Consider the following 12549-nt stretch of genomic DNA (forward strand, 5'->3'; position numbering starts at 1 on the left):
TAAAAAATTAAACAAAAGTTTAAGATAATAATTTTTTAATCTATATCAACCAATCAGTGGAGAGGGACACCTATCCCCAACTCATTTGGGGACAGAGGATTTCCTGCCAAATTATATCTACATAGAATTTAGCAATGTCAGAAGACTCAGAACTCAGAAAGTACATTCAATTAAACTGAACGAGGAATCCGGCAAAATTTATTTCACTTCGTCTTTTTCCTTTTTTTTTTCCTCCTTTAATTCCACCCACCCCAAAAAAAAAAAAAAAAAAAAAACACATGCCAATTTTTACTTAAAACAGAGGCACAGTCCTAAAACGACACCGTCTCACTTGTCCCCATCAACCCACATTACCCTGGCAACACTGGCAATTTCTCGGCCCCAAACGCCATTTCTCTCTCTCTCTCTCACCGTTGGGTCTTTGCGTAGCAAATCTCTCCCTCATCGCGACTTACCCGCACCAAATCTCTCGATTCCCAACACACCCTCTTCTTCTTCTTCTTCTTCTTCCTCCTCCTCTCGATCCCAATCCCCCAAATCCCTCAAATCCCTCTCTCTCTTTCTCTCTCTGACCCCAGCTGCTTTTGGGTCTTTTCGTTTCTTTCCCCGCCACCTCAGCCCTAGAAATGGTTTTGCATTTGGGCGTATTCTAATCGGAGATCTCCGGGGGCGGGGCTTGATCTAGGGTTTGTGGAATTTCGGCGAATCTAGGGTTTTCTGGTGGGGGAAATTTTGAACAGACGGGATTGATGTTTCGTCTCAGGCACGATTGCGGGATCGATGGAGGGCTTTTATTATGCATGGGTCGCCAGCTGAGGAGTCGATACGGCGTCGTCGGCACATGTGGCCTGTCCCTCATTCCAACGCCACGACTGTAGCTTCCAACCCCTCTTCACCACCACCACCCGATTTCTTCAACAAAGTAATTTCATCTCATCGCTTTCCTTACTGTTTTGATTTCGGCGTTTTTTCCGTCAATTCTTTCTCTCTTTTTTCGATTATTAGGTACCCAATTTTATTTTCCTTTCTTTTTTCTCATGGTTTTGGATTTTCTTATACCGTTCATTTGGGGTTTCTTAATTTTACTGGGTTTTGATGTTACTTGGAGAATTCATGCTCCAATTCCTTCAATTCGGTATTTATTCCTCATCATGTTCGTTTTTCGGTTGGAGAATTTTGCCCAATTTTTCTCTGCGAAGCTAAATATGTATGTCATCAATTGAATATATTCCACAAAGGCTTCTGCTTTCTGTTCTTATAGGTTATTGATTTGTTGGTTTTGAATTGTTTTCATCCGTTGGTTTCGTTCTTTGTTTGCTGGAATATGAAGTTAGCCCCAAATGGGAAGTTTGTGTTGATTGTTGAGTTATATAATTTCTTAGTGGATTATGCATTTTTATGTGTGCTAGATTTCTCCTTCAAGCTTTAGGAAATGACCTTCATTTCTATTAGTTTTGAAGCACTTCTATGGTATGTGAAAATCTTTTGCCATGTTTTCTGTTGTTGTGTTCTGTATTCTTTTGTTGGTTCATTCCTAGTTTTTTTTTTTTTTTTTTTGTGATTTTGTTGAGTACATAGTTTACATTAGTTTCATGAAATTTTTATTCTTTTGTTACAGGATGGACGCAAAATTCGTGTCGGAAATTGTGCACTTTTCAAGCCTCCTCAGGATTCCCCACCTTTTATAGGAATAATTCGCTGGCTAAAATTAGACAAGGGAGACAGTTTGAGTTTAGGGGTTAATTGGCTCTATCGACCTGCTGATGTGAAGCTTCTTAAAGGGGTCTCGCCAGAAGCTGCCCCAAACGAGGTCTTCTACTCCTTTCACAAGGATGAGATACCTGCTGCATCGCTACTGCATCCGTGTAAAGTCGCATTCCTTCGTAAAGGTGTTGAACTTCCTTCAGGGATATCCTCATTTGTGTGCAGAAGAGTGTATGATACTGAGAACAAGTGTTTATGGTGGTTAACTGACAAAGATTATATTAATGTGAGTATCAATATTTACTTCCATGTCTCTCATTCTTGTGGCCGTCATTAGTTTTTTTAGACTTGTATTGATTATTTTTCTTAATGACAGGAACGACAGGAAGAAGTAGATCATCTTTTAGACAAGACAAGACTAGAAATGCATGGGGCAGTGCAGTCGGGAGGTCGTTCTCCGAAGCCCTTGAATGGTCCGTCATCAACACCACAGTTCAAATCTGGTTCAGATAGTTTACAGAATAGTGCATCGCCCTTTTCTTTACAGGGTAAGGGAAAAAAGAGGGAACGAGGTGATCAGAGCTCCGATCCGGTGAAACGTGAGCGCTTAATTAAGACAGAGGATGGAGAGGCTGGCCACGCCAGACCGGAAAGTGTATTGAAGTCTGAGCTTTCCAAAATAACAGACAAAGGAGGACTTGTAGACTTAGAGGCGGTTGAGAAGTTAGTCCAACTTATGCAACCTGACAGTGCTGAAAAGAAAATAGATATGGCTGGCCGAATATTGCTTGTTGATGTCATAGCAGTTACTGATAGGTTTGATTGCCTTGGGCGATTTGTACAGCTAAGGGGTTTGGCTGTATTGGATGAATGGCTTCAAGAGGTTCACAAGGGAAAAATTGGTGATGGTAGTAGCCCTAAAGAAAGTGATAAATCTGTTGAGGAGTTTCTCTTTGCATTACTTCGTGCACTGGATAAGCTGCCTGTGAATCTTCATGCTCTACAAACTTGTAATGTTGGCAAGTCTGTGAATAATTTACGTACACACAAGAACTCTGAAATTCAGAAGAAAGCTAGGAGTTTGGTTGACACATGGAAGAAGCGTGTAGAAGCTGAGATGAAATTAAATGAATCAAAGTCTGGATCAAGCCGTGGTGTCTCCTGGCCTTCAAAGGCTGCACCTTCAGAAGTTTCTCAGGTTGGCAGCAGAAAAACTGGAAGTTCATCTGAGGTTGGCTCAAAAAGCTCCACTGTTCAAAATTCCGTGTCCAAATCTCCTCAAGTGAAAGTTGGCTCTTCTGAAATGGTTTCAAAGTCTTCTGCTTCTCCTGGGTCAACAAAACTGCTATCTGTATCCTCTGGTAATATCTCTAAGGATCAAAATTTCAGAATGCTAGTTGGTGCTGGAAACTCCGATCTTCCATTGACACCAATTAAGGAGGAACGGAGCAGCAGTTCTAGTCAGTCTCAGAACAACAGCCAATCAAGTGATCATGCAAAGACTGTGGGTTCCTTATATAAAGAAGATGCAAGAAGCTCAAGTGCTGGTTCAGTAAGTGCAAATAAACTTTCTAGCGGCTCTTCTCGACATCGGAAATCAAGCAATGGTCTTCATGGGTCTGCCGGCTCAGGGGTGCATAAGGAAGCAGGACCAGGAAAAGTTGGTACCCCAAGTAGAAATTTGACTTCTGAGAAGGCATCAACCGCCGGAGTATCCTATGAGAAAGGTCATGAAGCTCCAATGGTTGACCAGGCAAGTAGCAGACTAATTGTGAGGCTGCCGAACACTGGCCGCAGTCCAGCTCGAGGTGCTTCAGGAGGTTCTTTTGAAGATCCTGTTACATCTGGCAGAGCTTCTCCTTCTGCAGAAAAGCATGGCAACCAGGAGAAAAAAGCCAAGGGTAGAAGTGATGCTTTGCTGGGAAATAGTACTTCCGATATGAACTCAGATGTATGTCACAGCAAAGATGGATTGTCTGGTTCTGAAGAAAATAATGTGCCACCTTTCTCCAGTGAACAAAATAGGGCTGGTGAAGATGCTGAAAAACCAATGGAGGCATCAAAGGTTGCTGGTCCTGGATCAAAAGTTATATCAAGGATGGGAAAATCATATGAAGCATCCTTAAGCTCCATGAATGCTTTAATTGAAAGTTGTGTCAAGTTTTCTGAAGGTAGTGACACTGCTTCGCCTGGAGATGATGTTGGGATGAATTTACTAGCTAGTGTGGCGGCTGGAGAGCTGTCCAAATCTGAAAATGTCTCACCATCATGTTCTCCCCAGAGGAATTCTCCTGTGCCTGATGGTTCATTTTCAGATAAAGATGCCAAGTTGAAACAACTGGGTGAAGTATCTGAAACCCAATGTCAACCTATCAGCAGGGCTAATAGTGGTTCTACTGCAGAGCTGGGAAACGCTGGTGACTCATTGCGGGGTAAGAGTGAACCAAGACATTCCGTACCCCATCTGCCAGCTAATGTTTATGGAGGAGACACCAAATGCAGTTCAGCTGGATCTGGGAATCAAATAGTCGAGTGTAATGCAAATTTGAATTGTTCTTCCAATATGCAACAAAATGAAGATAGACCATCCTTGGCGGTTGATGGGAAGCCTGTTGAGCCATATTATGCTTCTGGATCAGAGCTACCCTCATGCGCTACAAAAGAGGGTCTTGTGGAGGCTGAAGGGTGTAATCAGTCTCATGAGCAAGGAAAATTAGGGGCGCAGAATGCAAAGGGATGCAGTATTTCGGAGTCTAAATTAAAAGTGCCGCCTGCCTTGCATGATGAGGATAAAATTCTACATAAAGGAGATGAAAGAACTGTGGGAAGCAGTAAACCTATTGTGTCTGAAGCAACCTCTGGGAGTGAAAAAGTTGAAAAGGACAACGAAACATCAACCTGCTCGTCCTCTGGAATGGCTGATGACAACCCAGATACCGTTAAGGATTCAAATATTGCCCTATTGGCAGAGCAGAAACCATCTGGTGCAACAGGAATTCAATCAGAGTCCAAGGAGGGGAAGAGTGAGGATGCTGTTCCTTGTTCTGGTTCTGGAAATACTTTACAGTTGCAGTTGAAGGGCAAAAACACAGATGAAGATAAGGCCGTGGGTCACTCTGAGCAGACTGTGAAAGACGAAAGGGGTAAGAGTACCGAAAGAAAAGATGCTTTGGAACACAGCAACGAATTCTCTCAGGAGATTAAGGAAAGAAAGGAGACTTCTGGTCACTGTTCTGGGATACCAATTCCTCGTGTTCAGTCACCTTCAGTACCCGTGCAAGAAAATCACAAGCCTGGGTGCAAGTTGGAAGCTATTGAATCAGGGGAAAAAGAGGAGCGGCAATTTTCAGGTGTGAATGCCTCGGGGTCAGATACTGCTGTAAAGCTGGACTTTGATTTGAACGAAGGTTTCCCTGTTGATGATAGTATTCAACAAGAGTTTGTTAAAGCAGGAGATCCTGGAGCTTCATCTTCTGTTCATGTTCCTTGCCCTTTACCCTTCCAAATGCCTTCCATGTCGGGGAGTTTCCCTGCATCAGTTACTGTGGTTGCACCTGCCAAAGGTTCATTTGTCCCTCCTGAAAACCCAATGCGGAGTAAGGGTGAACTAGGATGGAAAGGATCTACAGCTAGGAGTGCATTCCGACCTGCTGAGCCCCGAAAAAATTTGGAAGCACCACTCAGCACAAGCGATCCACCTGTTGTTGATACTGCTTCTAGCAAACAAGGTCGCCCACCATTGGATTTTGATCTCAATGTGCCTGACCAGAGAGTTTATGAGGATGTTGTTTCCCAAAACCCTGCACATGTCATGGATCACAAGTCTGCGTCTCATGATCGTGGTGCTGGAGGCCTTGATCTCGATTTGAATAGAGTTGATGAGAGTCCTGATATCGTTCCGCTTCCTGTTATCAACAGTTGTAGGTTAGAGATTCCTCCTTTGCTAAGTAGGTCGTCATTATCTGGTGGACTATCTAATGGTGGAATTAATGACTCCAGAGATTTTGATTTGAACAATGGCCCCGGCCTTGATGAAGTGGGGACTGAAGCTGCACCATTTACCCAGCATATAAAAAGCAGTGTGCCTCTGCGAACACCTGTTTCTGGGTTAAGAATGAATAGCCCTGACTTTGGGAATTTTTCAGCATGGTTCGCTCCTGGAAACTCATATCCTGCCATCACAGTCCCATCCATTTTTCCAGGCAGAGGTGAGCAGAGTTATGGTACTGCTGCTGGGTCACAGAGAGTCTTGTGTCCTCCCACTGGTAACCCCTCATTTGGTCCTGAAATCTACAGGGGGCCTGTACTGTCGTCCTCAACTGCAGTGCCGTTTCCTCCTCCTACTACATATCAGTATGCAGGATTTCCTTTCGAAACCAATTTTCCTCTGTCATCGAGCTCCTTTTCAGGTTGTTCAACTGCATATGTGGATTCATCATCTGGTGGGGCACTCTGCTTCCCCACCATGCCTTCGCAACTCATGGGACCGGGTGGTGTAGTCTCATCACCTTACCCACGACCCTATATGATGAACCTTGCTGGCAGCAGCAGTAATGTTGGCCTTGATGGTAGGAAATGGGGTAGTCAGGGCCTTGACCTCAACTCCGGGCCTGGAGGTACAGAAGCAGAACGGAGAGATGAGAGGTTGCCATCAGGGTTGAGGCAGCTTTCTGTTCCCAGTTCACAGGCCCTTGTAGAGGAACAGTTGAAGATGTTTCAGGTGGGAGGGGTATTGAAGAGAAAGGAGCCTGATAGTGGATTGGATGCTGTCGATCGCATGAGCTACAAGCAACCTTGGCAGCAGTAGAATCACGGCACGGTGCAGAAACCTGTAATGGCCTGGTGAGCTCTTCTTCTATTTAAAATTCTAGTTCTAATTGCTCAAAGCTATCTATTGATTCTGTTAGACAAGTTGGGAAGCACTTGGGCTTGTAACTACTAATCCCGTCTAACACCACAATTTTATGGTTTGAGAAAGTCAACTTGGATAGATTCACTGCTACTTTATGTTATTCGAGAAATTAAATTTATGTCATCCATTGTTGTTCCAAAGGATACTGTTCCTATAACCATATAACTGCAATGAGTTAATTAGCATGTTTATTTTATTAGTTTGGAAATTTTTGTAGATGGCCCTGCACAATTTTCTTTAATAATTATTTCTTTCTTTTTGGGAAGAATATATCATCCTAAAAGATTAGATAGGCCTTGTTTGCCTGCCTTGTTCATTTTGCAAGTTGTAAGTTTTAACTTGTCAGGTTCTTCTTAAAACGCAAAGACTTGATATTATTTTGGTAGTGTTGGAATTTTTTGTTACTGTGCTTTTATTTCCTGGCCTTTTCATACTGTGAAACTTATCCATAAATATCTCAAACGCCTGTCGTTAATTATGAATCTTTCCTTGATTCTTTTCTGCAGTTATTCAGGGTCTTGCATTGAAACGTACAGCAGATGTGGAGCTCAAGAGGCAAATGCTAAAGGGCAGGAACATTTTGTTCATTGTGCGGCAGTCCAAATTTGGAAAACCCTGGTGCCCTGGAGGCGATTTATTTAAAGGATCTATTCTGATGGCCTCTGAAGACGAGTTTTTCTATGTAGATATCTAACTCATGAAAAGCATCTTTGATGTTGCTGCCTAAAGCTGAGACATGGGTGCTCAGTGTTTGGACTTGTGCCCACTCAGGTACACACTGCAACCCTAATCCTCACTTATTCCTCCTTATAGTGGAGATTAGGTTGTATGAACCCCCCAGGCCGAGGTCGGCTTGTATTCTCTGTCATTATTTTTTTTCACCCCAGTTGTTACATATATAGTTATTACTTAGTCAGGACTGCAGAATTTTGTTATCTTATAACATTCTGGTTATTGAAATTTGCACAGGCTGTCAGCTTATTTTTTTTCCTTTGTATTATAAGTTATAACCAGAGTCGGGACCTTTTTTTCAACATAGAGAATGTTGGACAGAGACTTCACTTATGGTGCATTTGATTCATTTGTATTATGAAATGGCTTTTAACGCCATCATGAAATTTCCATGATGCTGCTGACTGGTTTCGAACCTGGTTTGCCTTTTTCACAGAAAATCAAGTACTGCTCAGCTAACTGTGCAGTGTATACTGGGTATAGGGTTAGTGTCAAAGTTCTGGTTAGATTCATGTACCTGTACTGCAAAACCACTTATTCTCGCAAGTGTTGTTGTATGATTCTAATAACTGCAGTTATAGATGGATTGAAAGAACTAACGGTGGTTAGATGATAACAAGATTTGTTTTGCATGGTTGGATATGTATTTATGATTGTATGCTAACTTAGTTACAATAGTGTTGTGGTGAGTGTAGCTAAATACATGATTTCAATATTTCTTTCAACCGTTGGCAGACTTGTTTTCAGTGCCAGAGAACATTTCTTGCCGAATGCTCCTATCTTTGTTTTTTCTTTTTTTATAGAATTTACGGGTAGGCTATATATTGGTATTCAGATAATGAACTCCCTCTTGTTCTTAATGCAGTTTCTGATCCACATTATAAAATGTCATTCCCAATAAAGTCATTGCATGAAAAGGCTGAAGGAACTTTCTGTTCCCAGATTTCAGTTGGCTTTTCCATCCCCACTGTTTCAGGAGCAAAAGCTTCATTTCATATGTCAATGTGCGACATCGTGGAGCATATTTGTATGCAGAGCACATGCCGTTTTCTTTTTTATTCTTAGTGTTGCAGAGGTCATGTATGTATAAGTTTTCTGTTTTATGCATAGTGTTACAGATGTCACGTATGTGTATACAAAGGCTGGTGCTGAGAAGGGGGACCAGATGCGATTGAAATTAAAAGAATCGGAAAGTCGATTTATCATAGGACGGCCCCTTCTAAGCTTCTAGTAGCGGTCTAAGGATGAAACTAAATCTTAAGATATGTTATTCCTTACTTAAATCCTTTCCGAGTCCGACACTCCACCATTACTTTTCTAATGTAGTAGCATCAAGGTCCGTCACGAAAAAAAGAACCTTATCGTTTCTATGGGCCTTATATGCTCTCCCAATGCAAAAGGGTTAATATGTCGGATTTACAGGTGAAACCAAACTCGACCTTTGGTCGCATGGTCACTGTATCAAATGATTCTCAATTTGGAAGAGAACTGTATAAGGATAGGAGACTTCCTACCAATGAAAGCACGAGAACCCCTCTGAAGTTAGAATCCCTCGTGCTACTCGGCTCATTGTAGCCCATTGCTAGGGTTTTGTGGCAAACCGTTCAATTTTCAAGCTTGAATTTGCGAAGAAGCTGCATCAGTCGAGCTACGGTAAGCTGTACTACTATGGATGTATCAACATCGGATAGATCTGCACATGGACATTGTTGGTCCCCTTGGATTCATGGATTTTTGAGAAACTGACAATATGTGGGTAACTTCCATAGACCACTAGAAAAGTTCATACGACTTCCGAACACATTGCGCCGAGCATTCAGGTCAATTAGTAGTGAACCCCCCTTCCAAAATTCACACGCTCAATCACTGTTATCGACTCCCATCTGTCCCAATCCAACGGCTTACATCAAGAGGCTCTTTTCAGGTGAAAAAAAAAAAAAACCAGAAATGGAATTTTCCATAACCAAAAGGAAAGAAAAGAGCCTCTCTGGCTCTCCAAGAAAGAGATCGTCAAATTAATACAATTATGGCGCTGCAGAATCTCCTCTTCATTACTCTTTCTTGAGAGGAAAATCATTCAATCTCTTTTATATATCACACCCTCTCTTTCTTTCCTTCTTCTCTGTCTCTTTGTCTATACGAGACAGAGTCATGAATACTTTTTTCCCAGAAAAGATGAACATCTATGGTAAAAGGGAGAGAGGTCTGAATATGAACAGACTCCTGTCTTTCCTGCTTACTTCTTTAGCCATAGCCTCCATTTTCAGCTTCTTCCTTGCTTATTCCCCAAGCTCTTTTCCGATGACGTCCAAACAAGCCCTTACTTCTGTTCAGAACCAGCCAGATGATGATAATCCTAGCCATGCAGTACCAGTCAAGATGATCCCACCTCCAAAAAGTACATTTCTTCACAACCTAATTCTCATACTCTATAAACTTTTGAATCCTCTTTAGTCTAAATGATTTGCATGCAATATGTTTTGATTTTTGTTTGTAGAGGAAGCGGAGTGTGACTTGTTTAAGGGTCAGTGGGTTCCGGATTTGAGAGGGCCATTGTATACGAATTCGAGCTGTAAGAGTATTCCGGAATCGAAGAATTGTTTCAAGAATGGAAGGATGGATAGGGATTTTCTGAATTGGAAATGGAAGCCGGAGAAATGTGAGCTGCCGGAGTTTGATCCCAAGGCGTTCTTGCAAATTGTTCGAGGGAAGAAGATGGCATTTGTTGGTGACTCTGTTGCTCGCAATCACGTTGAGTCTCTTCTATGCCTCTTGTCACAGGTTAGTTCTGAATTTTCTGATCGATGTACGTGAAATTCTGGTTCATACTTGGAATTCAAATCATACGGCATAAAATTAGGTCCAAACACACCCACAAATCACAGTCACAAAATTTGGTATCTGCTCTAGTTTATTATTAAACAAATTGATTTATCAAGTAAAAGTGTAGAACAAAAACGTAATACCATCAACTTGTAACGCGTAACGGAAAAACGTTACACTACATGCTCAGCAATTTCGATGATCCAAGCTTTGGTTTTGTTTTCTTGTTGTTTTATATGATAAAACGTAAATTTTATTGACACATTTGAATGAATTGTAAGCTTAATTCATTGGCATGGTTTTTTTTTTTAATTTAAAATAGAAGATTAGACAGTATTAGCACCTCGTTAGCTTAACTCATTGAGTCATTGGCATGGTTTTTACGCCAAGGAAAAAAAAAAGGCATCCAAATTGTTTGCTAGTTTTTTTCTTTTGCTACGATTTATTATGCTTAGTTGTAATTAGTTGTCATGCATGTTGAGTTTGGTATCAAATTCGCCTAATCCTTGGTTTTCTGCAATCAGCATAAACTAAATTGGGTTAATGCAGACGATCCCTTTCTGTTTGCATATTTTGTTTTCATTCTAATTTGAAATTTAGTATTTATTGACACCATTAAATTTTGGAGACGATTGCAGTCTGCAGAGTCAAACCAATGACTCATACAACATGTGAGATGAACACGTAATGGCAACATAATTTATAATTTTCTACGGCAAATATGGGTGGATAATTGATCTTTATAAGCGTAAATTACTGAAAAGTTGTATTTGTACATGCCAATGATGACATATTTTGAAGATTTGACATTCACCCTTCAGATAATGGAATTCACATGTGGATTCCATTAACATCCAAGACTAAGAGTTGATAAATGAATCAGATGTAGCGGTTCTTCTAGTCTACAAACCTAATTGAAACAAAATGTTTGCCTAGGGTGCATTGAGTCAAATTTCCTCACATTGGTGCTTAGTGATTAGATTTTAGGTGGGCAGATTATGTACAGTTTTGGTCAATATTGATTACATAGATTAGTGCTTAAACCTCGGCTTAATCCATCACCAACCATGTGATTTGCCCTTGGTAATTTTCGTTCAATGTGATAAATATAACTGATCTTGCAGGAGGAACTTCCCAAAGACATCTACAAGGATTCTGAAGACCGTTTCAGGACATGGTACTTTCCTCAACATGACTTCACCCTAATGAAATTGTGGTCCAAATATCTTATAGCCGCAGACGAGAGGATGGTTAATGGCACTGGTTCAGGCGTTTTTGATCTGCACATAGACAGAATCGATTATGAATGGGCAAAGCACCTTCCGGGTTTAGACTATGCCATCATCTCGGACGGGCATTGGTTTTTTCGGGTATTATACCTATACAAAGGCAAAAAACTCATAGGATGTGTCTATTGCAACAAACCCAATATTACCGGCTTGAACACTAGCAATGCAGTTCGCATGGCGTTTCGATCTGCATTTAAATACATTAGCAATTGCAAGAATTGCAAGGGCGGGCTTCTGACCTTGTTGAGGACATTTGCACCTGCACATTTTGAGAACGGGGCTTGGAACACTGGAGGGTACTGCAATAGGACGAGTCCCTTACGTGAGGCACAAGTTGATTTTACGAAGTTTGATTGGGAAATGAGGAAGATTCAGATTGAGGAGATCGAAAAAGCAAGAAAAGAAGGAAAGACGGTTAGAGTTTTGGATATAACTAGGGCAATGTTGATGAGACCAGACGGGCACCCTGGACTTCACTGGGGAAATCAATGGATGAAGGGTTATAGTGACTGTGTTCATTGGTGCATGCCAGGCCCGGTTGATTACTGGAACAGTTTTTTGATGGCACTTATCAGAAATTAAAGGAGCTAGGAAGGCTTAGTAGTTTATTCAATTGAAGATAGATGTAGTTAGTTAGAGGTTATACGTTAGAAATAAAATGCCCTACAGTTTCATCTTACAAAGGCTTTACTATAGGTTTAGCTCAGAGATACATAGAATGTTTTGAGTGTATTACAAGTATTCCAAAAGTTGAGATGTATATCGTCAATTTCTGGTGTAGGAAATGCAGTGTGAATTACCATTTGAATATTTTTTTTTTGAAGTACTTGGACCATGAAAATTTAAAAACTTACTCCCTAAGTTGCAACTTTTGTTCCTCATCACTTCTTTGTTGCAGATGTGTTAAGACTTTCCTAAAAGCCGAGTCACATAGCGAGGATATATAAGTATTATATTGAACCGATTGACAAGTGAGTTAAGCTTTGTCGGATAAGGTATAGTTGTTTTAGTTTGTTTACTTCAGAAGAAGCACAGTAAACACGCTCTTAAACTCTCTAACTAGAAGGCCTCCCATGCCATCCGATAAAG

The 12549-nt window shown here is 41.1% G+C and overlaps 1 protein-coding gene across 4 annotated transcripts; it reads left to right on the plus strand.

Moving 5' to 3' along the window:
- The first annotated feature begins 360 nt into the window (after positions 1 to 360).
- LOC112186553 (protein ALTERED XYLOGLUCAN 4-like) lies at positions 361 to 12309 on the plus strand. Of its 4 annotated transcripts, none has more exons than XM_024325003.2 (5): positions 361 to 922; positions 1619 to 1990; positions 2081 to 5628; positions 5704 to 6546; positions 7123 to 7743. In XM_024325003.2, the coding sequence occupies exons 1-4, from the start codon at positions 797 to 799 to the stop codon at positions 6509 to 6511; spliced, it is 4854 nt and encodes a 1617-aa protein (XP_024180771.1). In that variant the 5' UTR covers positions 361 to 796; the 3' UTR covers positions 6512 to 6546; positions 7123 to 7743. The 4 variants fall into 4 exon arrangements, 2 of the variants coding, with proteins under 2 accessions (XP_024180771.1, XP_040370152.1); XR_002930818.2 differs by adding an exon at positions 8214 to 8422 and having other exon boundaries at positions 362 to 922; positions 2081 to 6546; positions 7123 to 7387; XR_002930819.2 differs by adding an exon at positions 7785 to 8016 and having other exon boundaries at positions 362 to 922; positions 2081 to 6546; positions 7123 to 7387.
- The last annotated feature ends 240 nt before the right edge of the window (positions 12310 to 12549 follow it).

Source organism: Rosa chinensis, chromosome 2 (genome assembly GCF_002994745.2).
Source record: "Rosa chinensis cultivar Old Blush chromosome 2, RchiOBHm-V2, whole genome shotgun sequence".
Lineage (NCBI taxonomy): Eukaryota > Viridiplantae > Streptophyta > Magnoliopsida > Rosales > Rosaceae > Rosa > Rosa chinensis.

Excerpts from the sequence above, each read along its gene's own strand:
- LOC112186553 (XM_024325003.2), top strand. The coding sequence starts at position 797 with ATGCATGGGTCGCCAGCTGAGGAGTCGATACGGCGTCGTCGGCACATG. Across the intron at positions 1,991-2,080 it reads CTGACAAAGATTATATTAAT|GAACGACAGGAAGAAGTAGA; the intron begins GTGAGTATCAAT and ends TCTTAATGACAG. Across the intron at positions 5,629-5,703 it reads CCTGTTATCAACAGTTGTAG|AGATTTTGATTTGAACAATG; the intron begins GTTAGAGATTCC and ends TAATGACTCCAG.